At 46.1% G+C, this 11,630-nt stretch overlaps 1 protein-coding gene across 1 annotated transcript in view; it reads right to left on the minus strand.

The window, feature by feature from the left end:
* Positions 1-11,630, minus strand: part of LOC113406944 (hydrocephalus-inducing protein homolog) — a 359,446-nt gene that overhangs the window by 227,641 nt on the left and 120,175 nt on the right. Inside the window, 4 exon segments of the mRNA XM_029912029.1 lie at positions 2,703-2,855; positions 8,699-8,822; positions 9,514-9,529; positions 10,835-10,977. Coding sequence (XP_029767889.1) covers positions 2,703-2,855; positions 8,699-8,822; positions 9,514-9,529; positions 10,835-10,977 — 436 coding nt within the window.

Raw genomic sequence — 11,630 nt, forward strand, 5'->3', positions numbered from 1 at the left:
TCTGCAACCCCCAGTACCTTTTAGGCCAATGCTAGGCCGCAGCCTGGGGCTTTCCAGGCTGGAGCTCCCCAGCCTTTCCCCAGCCCTGCTCCACTCAGGTACTCTGTCTCAGTTCCCTGCAGCCAGGCCCTTCTCTCTCTGAGGCAGAGAGAGACTCTTGGCCCCTGGCTCACAGCTTTTTTATATAGGGCCAGCTGAGGCCTGATTGGGGTGTGGCCCAGCTGCAGCTGCTTCCCAATCAGCCCAGCTTAGCAGCTCCCAGCCACAACCTTCCCTCAGGGCTGTTTTACGCCCTTCAGGGCAGGAGTGGGGTAACCACCCCACTACAGACCTCCTTCCCCATAAAGCAAACAAGCTACTGGAAAGCTGGCTGACTGGACAGGAACAGCAACTCGCATACACTAATTAAGACCAAAGCAAGTAGGATGAAGATGGACATATCCATGGAGGCCTTTTCTCTTTACATTTTGAACGCTATCACCTGCCTTTACCTTCTGCTGTTGTTTGCTGCTAAATCCAATCTTCTTTGCTCAGCAGAGCTGCCCATCTGAGCCCAGCAAGGTGGATGAACCTTCAGTGCTCCATAAACTTCAATCAATAACCATTGATTCACAAGTGTGAGCTGCAATCAATAGGCTTGACTTCAAAGATCCAGGGTTTCATGATTTGCTACTAAAGGGGAGAAGGGGTCCTGCAGAAATACCTAAGCAGTGAAACCAAATGGCAGCTACGGGCACCCTCTAAGCCAATAAAGGAAGCACTGGGTTTCTTCAGAAGTTCAGACAGTCATCCTGAAAGGAAAGGCACCTACTATGGCTTGCTGCCTATTTTTTTCCAAATTTCCATATCTGTCTCTCATGCTTGTATCTACCATTTTCATCACACCAGAACAGGTGAATCAATGATGGGTGATCTACCAGCTAAACTGATGGTGTGGTGCAAAGCCTGCTCTCAGTTGCACGTGTAAAGTACATCTGAGAGCAGATTTTAGCCCACTGGGCAAAAGTGAGATCTTTCATCTTCCCTTTCCCTACAATACAGACCCAGTGCACCGTCCACCAGCCATAAGGGACATGTTCCAGTGTCCAGTGCAAATCTTCCTGCCATCACTGTTAGCAAAGCTGAGGATCACAAAGTGTTCTGATCACCAACTCTAAAGGACACAGAGAGGGATTTCCACAATCCATTTCACTAGCAGGGAGCATGCCATGCTGGATAAGCTCAAGGAAACTCCTCAGGCCAAACCCAGGCTGGCACAAGCAGGCACAAGACTCCTTGACCTCCACGCCTTCGGCAGCCCAAGCAGCCACTCTTACAAACCTTCCCTTCAGCACCTGCTCAGGAGGTAGCTGAGCTGAAGTTACTCCCGTTCACTCAGAACCAGGTCAAGCCCCTGCACCCCATCACAGCCGCAGGTGTGATTTGCAGCTCGTGTAGACGTACCCTTGCTAGCTGTACTCTAGCTAGCCTGGTAACAACAGAAGTGAGGATATGATGGCAGGGGCTTCTGGACGGGCTGCACAAGTCAGTCTGTCCCAGGGCAGTCAGGTGGGCTTGTGCAGCCCACAGCGAAGCTCACCCTGCTATGTCCTCACTGCTATGTTTAGCGTGCTAGCTAGAGTACAGCTAGTGCTGGTCCATCCACACCAGTTGCAAATCACACCATGGCTGCAGTGGAGATAGACCCGTAGACAACTCTAGGTACTGTGGAAACTGAAATATGAGGAAGTGCAAGAAAAATATTTCTTCAGATGATCAAGAATCATAAAGGACATCTCACCAAAAAAGTAATAAGGAAAAACTGTGCCTGACATAGGGAGATAGGAGAGACACGGCAGAGATGGCATCACTATGAAGCAACCTGCCACCAACTGGGGAGAGACCAATGGACAGAGGGGTGCAAACTCCAAACATACAGCGTGACCAATTCCTGGCTAAGGATCCCCACCCCGACAGACTCTGGAGGGGTCTGACTTAACACTTTAGAACATCTGTGTAGCCTGTAGGGTTGAAAAAGTCTCACTCAATTGAACTGTCTCTTCCCTATAACATTCTCCAAAGACCCAGAAATATTCTGCAATGCCACAAAATACAAAGATACTGCAGTGCATTCTCCGCATTGATGTAACTTAACTACACAGCTCCCTTTAGAAACAGAGTAGCTGCTATGCAGCAACTGAGCTGCCAAAACTCCCAGTGGGAGTAACACCACTAAACATCCAGCTCACCTCCCCATTAGTAATTTGTGGATGATCCCTCGCATGCTGTTCCCCATACAGCTAAAAGCTTTGCAAGCAAATTTTGAAGCACAAGCCAGAAGTCAATGTGTGCGGCCCAGCTGAGGGGATCTATGCGGAAGTGCTTACCTTTCAGGAACAAAGAGATAAGATGTCTCTCATATAGGTACATAAACATGATTAGCACAGCTAAACTCCCTATCAAGAGAAAGGTTATAAAGAAGATCAAGTGCCAAATTCTGCTTTTAGTTGCATCTATGCGATCCCACTGACACTAATGGGGTGACTCAAGTGCACTTCAGCGCAGACTCAGCCAGCCACTTTGGGGAATTATGTCATGCCCATTTCATTCTCTCTCTGAGATAATTTGAGGAGAATGCTGCATATAAAGTCAAGTCACAGACTGTTGAGACTATACATTCCAAGCTACGTGTTCATTATAAAATAGCCCCGCAATGCACTTACCATCTGTGCCCAAAATGGTGCAGGAATAACGGTCTGATTGGAGAGGTGGAGTGTACAGGAAGCATCCTTTAGAACCTGGATATTGCCGAAATCTATCTGAGCAGGATCCACGTAGACAACTGGGCCTTCACCAATGCTCACTAAATGAATCTTCTGCTCCAGGAAACCGGGGGAAACAAAAACAGGGAAAGTTGAAAGGGGCCAGCTAGCTCTCATTGTGCTCAATCCTTGGACACAGAATGGTAGTGAACGACTGGAGTAGACCTGGGATTTTGAGTGATTTTCATGTGAAGAAGATCATCCATTCAGAATGGTTATCTGGTGATAGAGAAAACCACCTCCCTGTTTGCCTTGTTCCACCAAACCAACTGCATTTGTCCTGCAGCTCTCCACTTGTACCTATTCACCTCTCTCTTCTCTTCTCTTTGACCGTTGCCACCCCATCTTACCCCTTCTCAACATTTTCCCATCCTTCCCTCTAACTTCTTCTGCTGTCACACACTCACCACTGGTGTAAATGAGGAATACCTCCATCAGAGTTACACTGGTGTGAGTGTGAATCAGACACTTAGGTTTTAAGCTCTTTGGAGCAGGGTTCATGTCTTACTTGTGTCTGAAGTGCCATGCACATTATGGCGCTGTATAAGTAATGGATATTAATGATGTCATCTGAGCTGTAATTGTCTCTCCTGAATATCTGTGATCCTGACAATATTCTCTACCCTCACATGGATCAGTCCCAAGGGTCATGGAGGGGTGGGGTGGAATGGTGATCCGTTATCCAAGTCACCTTCCTAGAGCATTAAAAGCAGCTAATGGTTTAAATGTTTACACCAGTCTTTTTGCTGTAGGATACAGACTGCACAGGACCAAACAACCTTCCTGTCATGGACCAGGTCATAGGCAGTCAGACCCAGTGGTCAGAGCAGTGGTGATTAGGCCTAGTGGTCAGAGCAGGAGTCAGGAACCAGGGGTCAGTGACAGAGCCAGAGGCAGGAGTTAAGCCAAGGTTCAGAGCCAGCGTCAGTAGCCAGGGGTGGGGCTCAGAAGCAGGAATCTGGAACAAGGCAGGAGGGAAGGGACAAGACAGGATAGGAATGCAAGAATCAGGATTAAGGCAGGGCTCAGGAGTCAGGCGAGAAGGTAGGGTCCAATGTAGCAGCCACCCAGGGATTCACCTAGTTGCTCAGACAAAGTCCTGTGCCTCCTTCCAGCTTAAATAATGAGTCTGAGCCAATTGGAGAGGCCAGACATCACCTCCAATTGAGATCTTCATAGGCAGTGCCTATGGTGAGCTTAGGTCCACCAGCCCTCACTCCCTGCTGGTGGAGGTGTCAGATGATGTCTGTGATCTGATGCTTGTCTAGGGAGCCACAGACCTGGGTTCAAGACCTGTGAATCCCTCATACCTACTTCTAAACTGAAATCAAATAAGTAATAATCCCTCCTAGTGACAAGATGCTATGTGACTCATGAAAGGGCAAAGTGTATTATTTAGACACAAAGTTCCAGTCTGTCCTGTAGAGCACCCTGAATGACATCTGACTCAAGAAATGGCATTGGCTGCTCCCAGAGTGACCCACATCTAGTCCCACTCAGCTGGAAAGTCTGCCACCAAAGCCTAGTGTACTCTGCATGGGTTCCTATACCAGCCCCATCAGACTGCCTAAGAGTAACATCCAGCGGCTGCTGGTGGCTCACTCGCCTCCATTGCAGATCTGCAGTGGCTGTTTCCCCCAACATGTTGGAGAAAGCAGGAGCGCAAGAAGGAAACCATTGAGAACTCATTTCCCAGCCCTGGAGACTGGTTTGCTCATTTCCAGCACTTCCTGGAGAGCAGGATTTTGGGGCAGTGTGGAGGAAGAGGATGGGGCTGTCAGCCTGGCTTTCCCTTCTGGAAACGGCAGTACTGTTAGGGAGCTAGTGAAATCCCTTTCTAAAGACATCAGGATCTTTCACACAGATCTTTTTCATACTAGGCCTCATTATGAATGGAACAATAGTTCGTGCAATTGTTAGGAAAACGTGTGTTTGCCTTTCAGGCTCTGAATACGGTTGGGAAGCACTGCTCTGCTCCTGTACTTGCACTTTAATGTTTGGAGAGATACCTTTTTAATCGAGAAGACTGAAGGGAACAAAAAACACATAGGAGAGAGTCCCTGGAGAGTGTGTGTTGATAAACACCTCTCCTGAGAGCATATCTAAGTTTTTAGTGTGCTCTTCCCCAGCAGAGCAATCAAATGTAGCATGTGTTCTTCCAGGACGTTACCCTTTAGTGTTCTGTCATTCATTTTCTACAGAACATCCAGTAAGGAAGACAGGCCACCTAGAATTCCTAGCTGTGTCAAATTGCACTGGACATGTCCATGGTATGTCATTCAGCAGGGAAGTGGTTAATATTTTTTAAAATGCTTCACTTAAACCATTCGCAAAAGTGCTTTTAGCAGCAACATTTAACAGGCCATTGCTCACAAGCCAGATTATATAAAAGGAAAAGGAGGACAAGAGGGAAGACATTGCTATCAGTAATATTTCCATGGGCTCAAAGGTCTTGCTGGCTCTGTTGATGGGGACATAGTGTCAGTTTCAATCATTTGGGAATGAATAGTCGTCCTCTGGCAGTCAGCTGTAGTACTGAATGACCACCTGTTTTGATAGCAGCCAGCTGTAAAATTGCTGCCTGTGGCAGGCTGCAGGCTGATACGCCACAGGTAAACCCCAGGCTGTATTGTACCAGCTCCCTAACACATAGGATTACTTGCAGCAAACTGAAACTGACATCCCATCACTTGCAAGTAAAACACAAGGCAACACAGCCATGAAGGGTCAGCCAGAGAGAAGGATTTGTGAAAGTCTGCACTCTGAGAAGGGCTATAGCCGACTCAAGCTGTTGGGAATTATTAAGCATAACATAAGAACATAAAACAGCCATACTGGGTCAGACCAAAGGTCCATCTAGCCCCGTATCCTGTCCTCCGACAGTGGCCAATGTCAGGTGCCCCAAAGGGAATGAACAGAACAGGTAATTAAGTGATCCATCCCCTGTCGCCCATTCCCAGCTTCTGGCATAATGTAAGATCATAGGACCATGCTCTTCTTTCTGTTTCACTGGCCTAAAATTAGAGTGATTCCACTGAACTCAACAGAGTTACATCAGTGCAAGAGAGAGCAGAATAAGGCCCACACTCCTGAAACCAACCATCAGTAGAGCGCATAGCAGGCTGTTGGCCATACTGCTCACAATGTTCCACTAGTGGGGAAAAGTCTGGGTGGCCAGAATGGGACCTACTAAAGGGGTGTTAAAGCTTCAGGGCACAGCTTGGACAAAATTTAAACCTGAGGCAGCTTTAGCAACAAGACACGTAAGTGGGTACTGTGCTTCTGCATGGCGAGCGTTCTATTAGCACAGCTCAGATGTTTGCTGCAATTGAGTGAAAGCCAAATGCTGTGCATTAAACGCCAACTTAATGGGCGCACTTCTGAGCTTACTGAAGTGCTTAGTTTTCCCTTAGAAATTGTTAAGATCCCACAATTCACAGGGCTGCCATCGGGGTGAGGGCTGACATATTAATTCACATCATTAAAGCCAGGCTAAGGCTGAACGTACACATCATTAATCCAAGGGTAAAATCTTTACAAGATCACCATAGTTTGAAAAATAAACCAACCACTAAAAGGTCAGGAAATTCTAACTGTGAAAAGCTCCCCTCCCCCCACTTCTTTTTGTAATGGGTCTTAGCTTTACAAACCACTTCTTTGGCTAACTTCAGCCTTGATGGCAAAATTCACCTTCCTCCATTGACAAAGCCCCTAGCCATTGGTCTACATTCTAATGCAAAGAAAAGGACTGGAGACCTAGGTTAAGATTTCCAGTGCAGTCCAGGGGAGATAGCTGCACACCTTCCATTCATTTTAAAGAAAGCCCACACCCTTTGGACTGCTTTGAAAATGTCAGCCTTACTTTTGGTTAATGGCCGCTGAGGCTTTCAGCAGTCCTTTGACACCCTAGTTCATGCTCATCAGTGATGACAAGCCATTCTGTCATCGCTATTTCAAAAGTTAATGCCATTTTAAATTAAAATTTAATTAATTAAACTTGCTTTAGCTCTTAGCTAGATGAATTCAATAAACTACATTTTATCAAGTATCAGAGGGGTAGCCGTGTTAGTCCGGATCTGTAAAAAGCAACAGAGAGTCCTGTGGCACCTTTAAGACTAACAGATGTATTGGAGCATAAGCTTTCGTGGGTGAATACCCACTTCATCAGACCCATGCGTCTGACGAAGTGGGTATTCACCCATGAAAGCTTATGCTCCAATACATCTGTTAGTCTTAAAGGTGCCACAGGACTCTCTGTTGCTTTTTACATTTTATCACTCACCTTTCTACCTTTTTTTTTTTTTTTTTTTTGCTAGAAGGTGGTAAAAAAACCCAGGAAGCCTCTTGGAATTCTGACAAATAACTCTATTTTTAGGGTGTCATGTCATAATTCAGAAACCACTTGCCCATACTTGTTCACATTTGGTAGAAAAAGTCTACCTTCACTCCAGTTGCAGCCTACCAATTTTACGGCTGATATGGCCTTCCTTGTAGATTTTAGTACAGAGGCTACAGTGGCCCATAATGGACTGAATTCAGAAAAGCACTTAACCACATGCATCAGTTGATTCCTGTTCAGGACAGCACTTAAGGAGGTGCTTTTTCTAAGTGTGTGAGAGGACTTAAGCATGTGCTCAAAGTTAAGCATGTGCTTAAGTACTTTCCTGAACAGGGTTGCTTTCTCAAATTGGGGCCTTTATTATGCAGTGGTTATTGTTACTCTGTAAGAATAAAACAGACTTAGGCCTTGGCTACACTGGCGCTGTACAGCGCTGCAACTTGCTGCGCTCAGGGGTGTGAAAACGCCCCCCCGAGCACAGCGAGTACAGCGCTGTGAAGCATCAGTGTAATCAGAGCCTGCAGCGCTGCACGCTCGCTCACAGCGCTGCAAGCTATTCCCCTCGGAGAGGTGGAGTACATACAGCGCTGCGAGAGCTCTCTTCACTACACAGTGAAGTCCCGAGTGTAGCCAAGGCCTTAGAGACAAAGGAATTGCTATAGTGGCTTAGACCAAGGGTTCATCTACAAAGAGAGGCAGTTCCAGATATTTCAGAGTACTCTCCATAATGGCCAATGGAAACATTTGCCCATAAGGAACGTTTCCTTTCTATCCCCAGGCAGTTAGTTCTTGGCTTATGCAATGAATCATGAGGGTTTATTCTTTTCTTTTTTATTCTCTCTCATTATTCATATAAACATCTAATCTTTTTGGAATCATACTTAGCTCCTGGTCTCTATGGTTTCTGGTGGCAATGAGTCCTCCAGGTAGTCATGTTAGGTGAAGCACCTAAAGGGGAGTTAGGTGCCTGACTCCCAGTGACTATCCTTAGGTGCTTCCGAAAACCCCAGCCAAGCTATGTAAAAGATTTAAATTTGGGGCTTTTCCATTGCACTGTCCCTTTCGATGTGAACTACAGCAAACGGTCTATAGTAATGCCCAATTTACCGTCTCTGCACCAGTCATTACTTGTATACTCCTCTTACGCCCCTTCAAAAGACAACGGCCTGCAAGGTTCTAAGCTCCCTCTGTTCGCCTTGACTTTATACAGTAGTGAAGGGCACTCAGCACTTTCTGGGATCAGGCCCATATTCTTCTTGCCAACTGAAACAGGTTTGATCTTTCCTGACTCTCCTCGTTATTGGTATGAGCAGTGCAATTAACCTCAAAACATCTGACTTCTATCACAGTGATATTTACTCTCTAATGACATGAGTTTACTACTGCAGCTTTTGAATTCACCAGAAAAATCCTTGGAATTGTAAAGAACTAGACTGTCTGAATACAAGCATGCAGTGTGCACTGTCAAATGAGCAAAGACCACCCTCAGTACAGGTCTCCACACTCCAGAGAGAACATTGGTGCAGACACAAGGTGTATTTCATCATCAGGGTCTCACCAGGCGGGGGTCTTCACTCCCAAACATGGCTATGGAAGCCACAGTGTCCTGCTGTCCAGTCACTTGGGTTTCCAGTGCTAAGGGGATCTCCACAGTGCTGTGAGGTTGAATAATGCCACAAGGCCTGGGGCTGGAGTATAGCACAGAGGGCTTCTCCTCATACTCCTGTGCAGAGACATAACCAGAACATTATCTTCACCATGACTTCTTTGGAAACTTTCCATTCCTTGACATTTAAAAACATTACAATTATCGCACAGTTAAAAGAATCACGTGCAGAACACTGGGCTCAAAGGGGGAAATTGAACGTGGCACAGAGGACTAGCACAAAGCCTGTACTGACCCCTATTTTGAGGACTTTGTGGGATTGAAGTGATGCACAGACAAGCGCCTGCCTTCTGCGCAGGGGGGAATTTCAGCCAGAGATAGACTATAAAATATGCAAAACAGCACAGCTGAAGGCGCACATTTCTAACATGGAGGGTAATTAACCATTGGAACAGCTCACCACAGGATGTGGTAGGTTCTCCATCACTTGCAGTCTTGAAATCAAGACTGGGTCTCTTTCTAAGGGACCTGCTATTGCTCAGTAGAAGTTATAGGCATGAGGCAGGAATTACTGGGTGAAATTCTCTGGCCTGTGTTACAATAGCCCCTTCTGGCCTTCAAATTTCTAAATCTTTCCAGGAACTAGTACAGACATTTACTTGCCCAAGGCATCACCTAAAGGCGATCCAGCCAATCGAACAGATTGAATACCAGGGGCACCTGTTCCAAGCATCTCCAGGTTTCATTAGGAAAGAGTTACTCAAAACAATGAAAGAGAACACAGTGGCTATGTTGGCTGGTGCCCCAGAAAATATGGAACAGTGTCCATGTCTGCCAGATGGAAATGGGAAAAATATGAGGGGAAGGACATTATTTTCAATCACCTATGAGGATATTACAAGCAACAGAGAGTAAGTAAAAATAAAATACAATGGACTACATTTAACGGCATGTAAATGGGGGAGTAAAGTTAGCCAGAAACTAGTATAAACAAGTGTAAGTAGCAAAACTTGCACCAGTTTGGTATTCTGCGGGGTCCAAATTTAGCTCTGGGTAAATAGGTGCCATTTCCATTATACCAGGGCTAAATCTGGTCTCGGAGAATTGCAGGAGTGGCCTAGCTGCTTTAGCTTACACTCTCCTGTGAGATAGCAAGGAAAGCAACTCTCCCCTTCAGCTCCTTCAGGGTTTGACTCATCCATGTAGGCACAGGAGTTCCATTGCTCTCAGGAGAGATGTCTCCACAAGGGATTCACCCTAGGACGAAGGCAGCTTTAGGTTCCAGCTGGGGCTCACCAATGGAGGCTCCCAGGAATATATGCTGAGTCAGTGTACCTTCCAGGCACTCTGGCCCCAACTCTTCCTTTGCTGGCTCCAGTCCTCATGGGGGATATGGAATTGTGAGGCCCACATGCCCACATGACAGTGACCTCTCTGTTGCCAGAGACTGCAGCCTGGTTTTTACCAGTAAAGTGAAATGGGCCCCTGGCTTGCAAGATCTGCTTGCTTTGAAAATCTTGTAGATTGGTGCATGTCGACATTGACAACTGCTTTCTAACCAACTAATGCCTAATGTGTAACTATACCACCATTGAATCTGTCCCAGTGGCTCCCACAGCAGCTGCACCTATTCAGCCCAGCCTACTGCTGACTCATAAACAGAGCTCACAGAAGGCTTTGAATTGTTCCCCTTTCCTGTTGTAGAATGTGTTACACCATGAAATATTAGGAAATGCCACACAGACCACCAGCTATGGACTCAGTCAGTGGCTTTCTTCCCTTTCCTCTTGTGAACTTCAGCCTCTCAGAAAGAAACCCTTGTGGTTATAATGTCTTGTATCTTTCAAAGAATCACTCCTGCTTTCAATGCTGTGGGACCCACCCCTTTAAGAACTTTTAAGTTCTCACTTGCAAGAGAGTTCCAAAGAAGAGAACTTAAACATTCTCACATCAAATGCTGGTGAGGCTAGAGACAACAATAACACAGCATTTAATACTATATGTTATGTGCTAGTCGGGAAATACCCCTTCCATTCTCAGAGAGCCCCATTGAAATGGAAGAGAAGCAGCAGAAAGGGAGGGTGAGATGACAAACCTGAGGGAGAACCCCGTAGCACCCTGGAAGCTCAGTGTCGTTCACAAGCATCACCATCTGCTGGTAAGGGAACTTCAGGAAACACCGTCCAAACTTCACCACAGGGTTAACCACACGCAGTGGAGGAACAACACATCTAGCCCGCCAAAAAACAGCATTACAGATACCAAGAGAATATAGTATTTGTTTACTCCCATAACATATTTGTCATTGTCACATAGAGGCTTTATACCCATACAGTCATTAATCATCTTAAAATTCTTTTTATTCACTTTTTAATCAACAATCTCTGTTAAAGGACATATGGGGAAACTGCCATGGGTCTCTACTCAACAGTGTTCTGTTAACGCCAGCAAGCATTCAAGCAGGGTGCAATTTCTCAGACTGGAACCCTGCTAACATGCTGAGCTTTCTTAGCCTGAACAATATGTACTGGTTGGTTTGTATTTTTTGTGTTTTCTGCGTGGAAGGAATGTGTAGCTAGAGACTTCTGCCAAATCTGTGTTCATGTGAATTAACTTGACACCCCTGCCCTAAAACCCAACTTGGAAAGGGTGATTTTGGGTTTGTATCTGAGCCTCCAGAGAGCTTTCTGTCTCTTGTCATTCTGCAACACCTACCCATTAACCCAGAATACAAATCTTCCTCCTTTATCTGGATTTGAGAAGCCGTTTAGCTGACAGAAGGAAAACATCTTAATTTACAAACTGGGGCAACTGCTGCCTTCTGCAGGCAGGGCCGACTCCAGGCACCAGCTTCTCAAGCAGGTGCTTGGAGCGGCCGTTCCGG

The sequence above is a fragment of the Terrapene carolina genome, unplaced genomic scaffold (assembly GCF_002925995.2).
Source record: "Terrapene carolina triunguis isolate 2854851 unplaced genomic scaffold, T_m_triunguis-2.0 Scaffold166, whole genome shotgun sequence".
Classification (NCBI taxonomy): domain Eukaryota; kingdom Metazoa; phylum Chordata; order Testudines; family Emydidae; genus Terrapene; species Terrapene triunguis.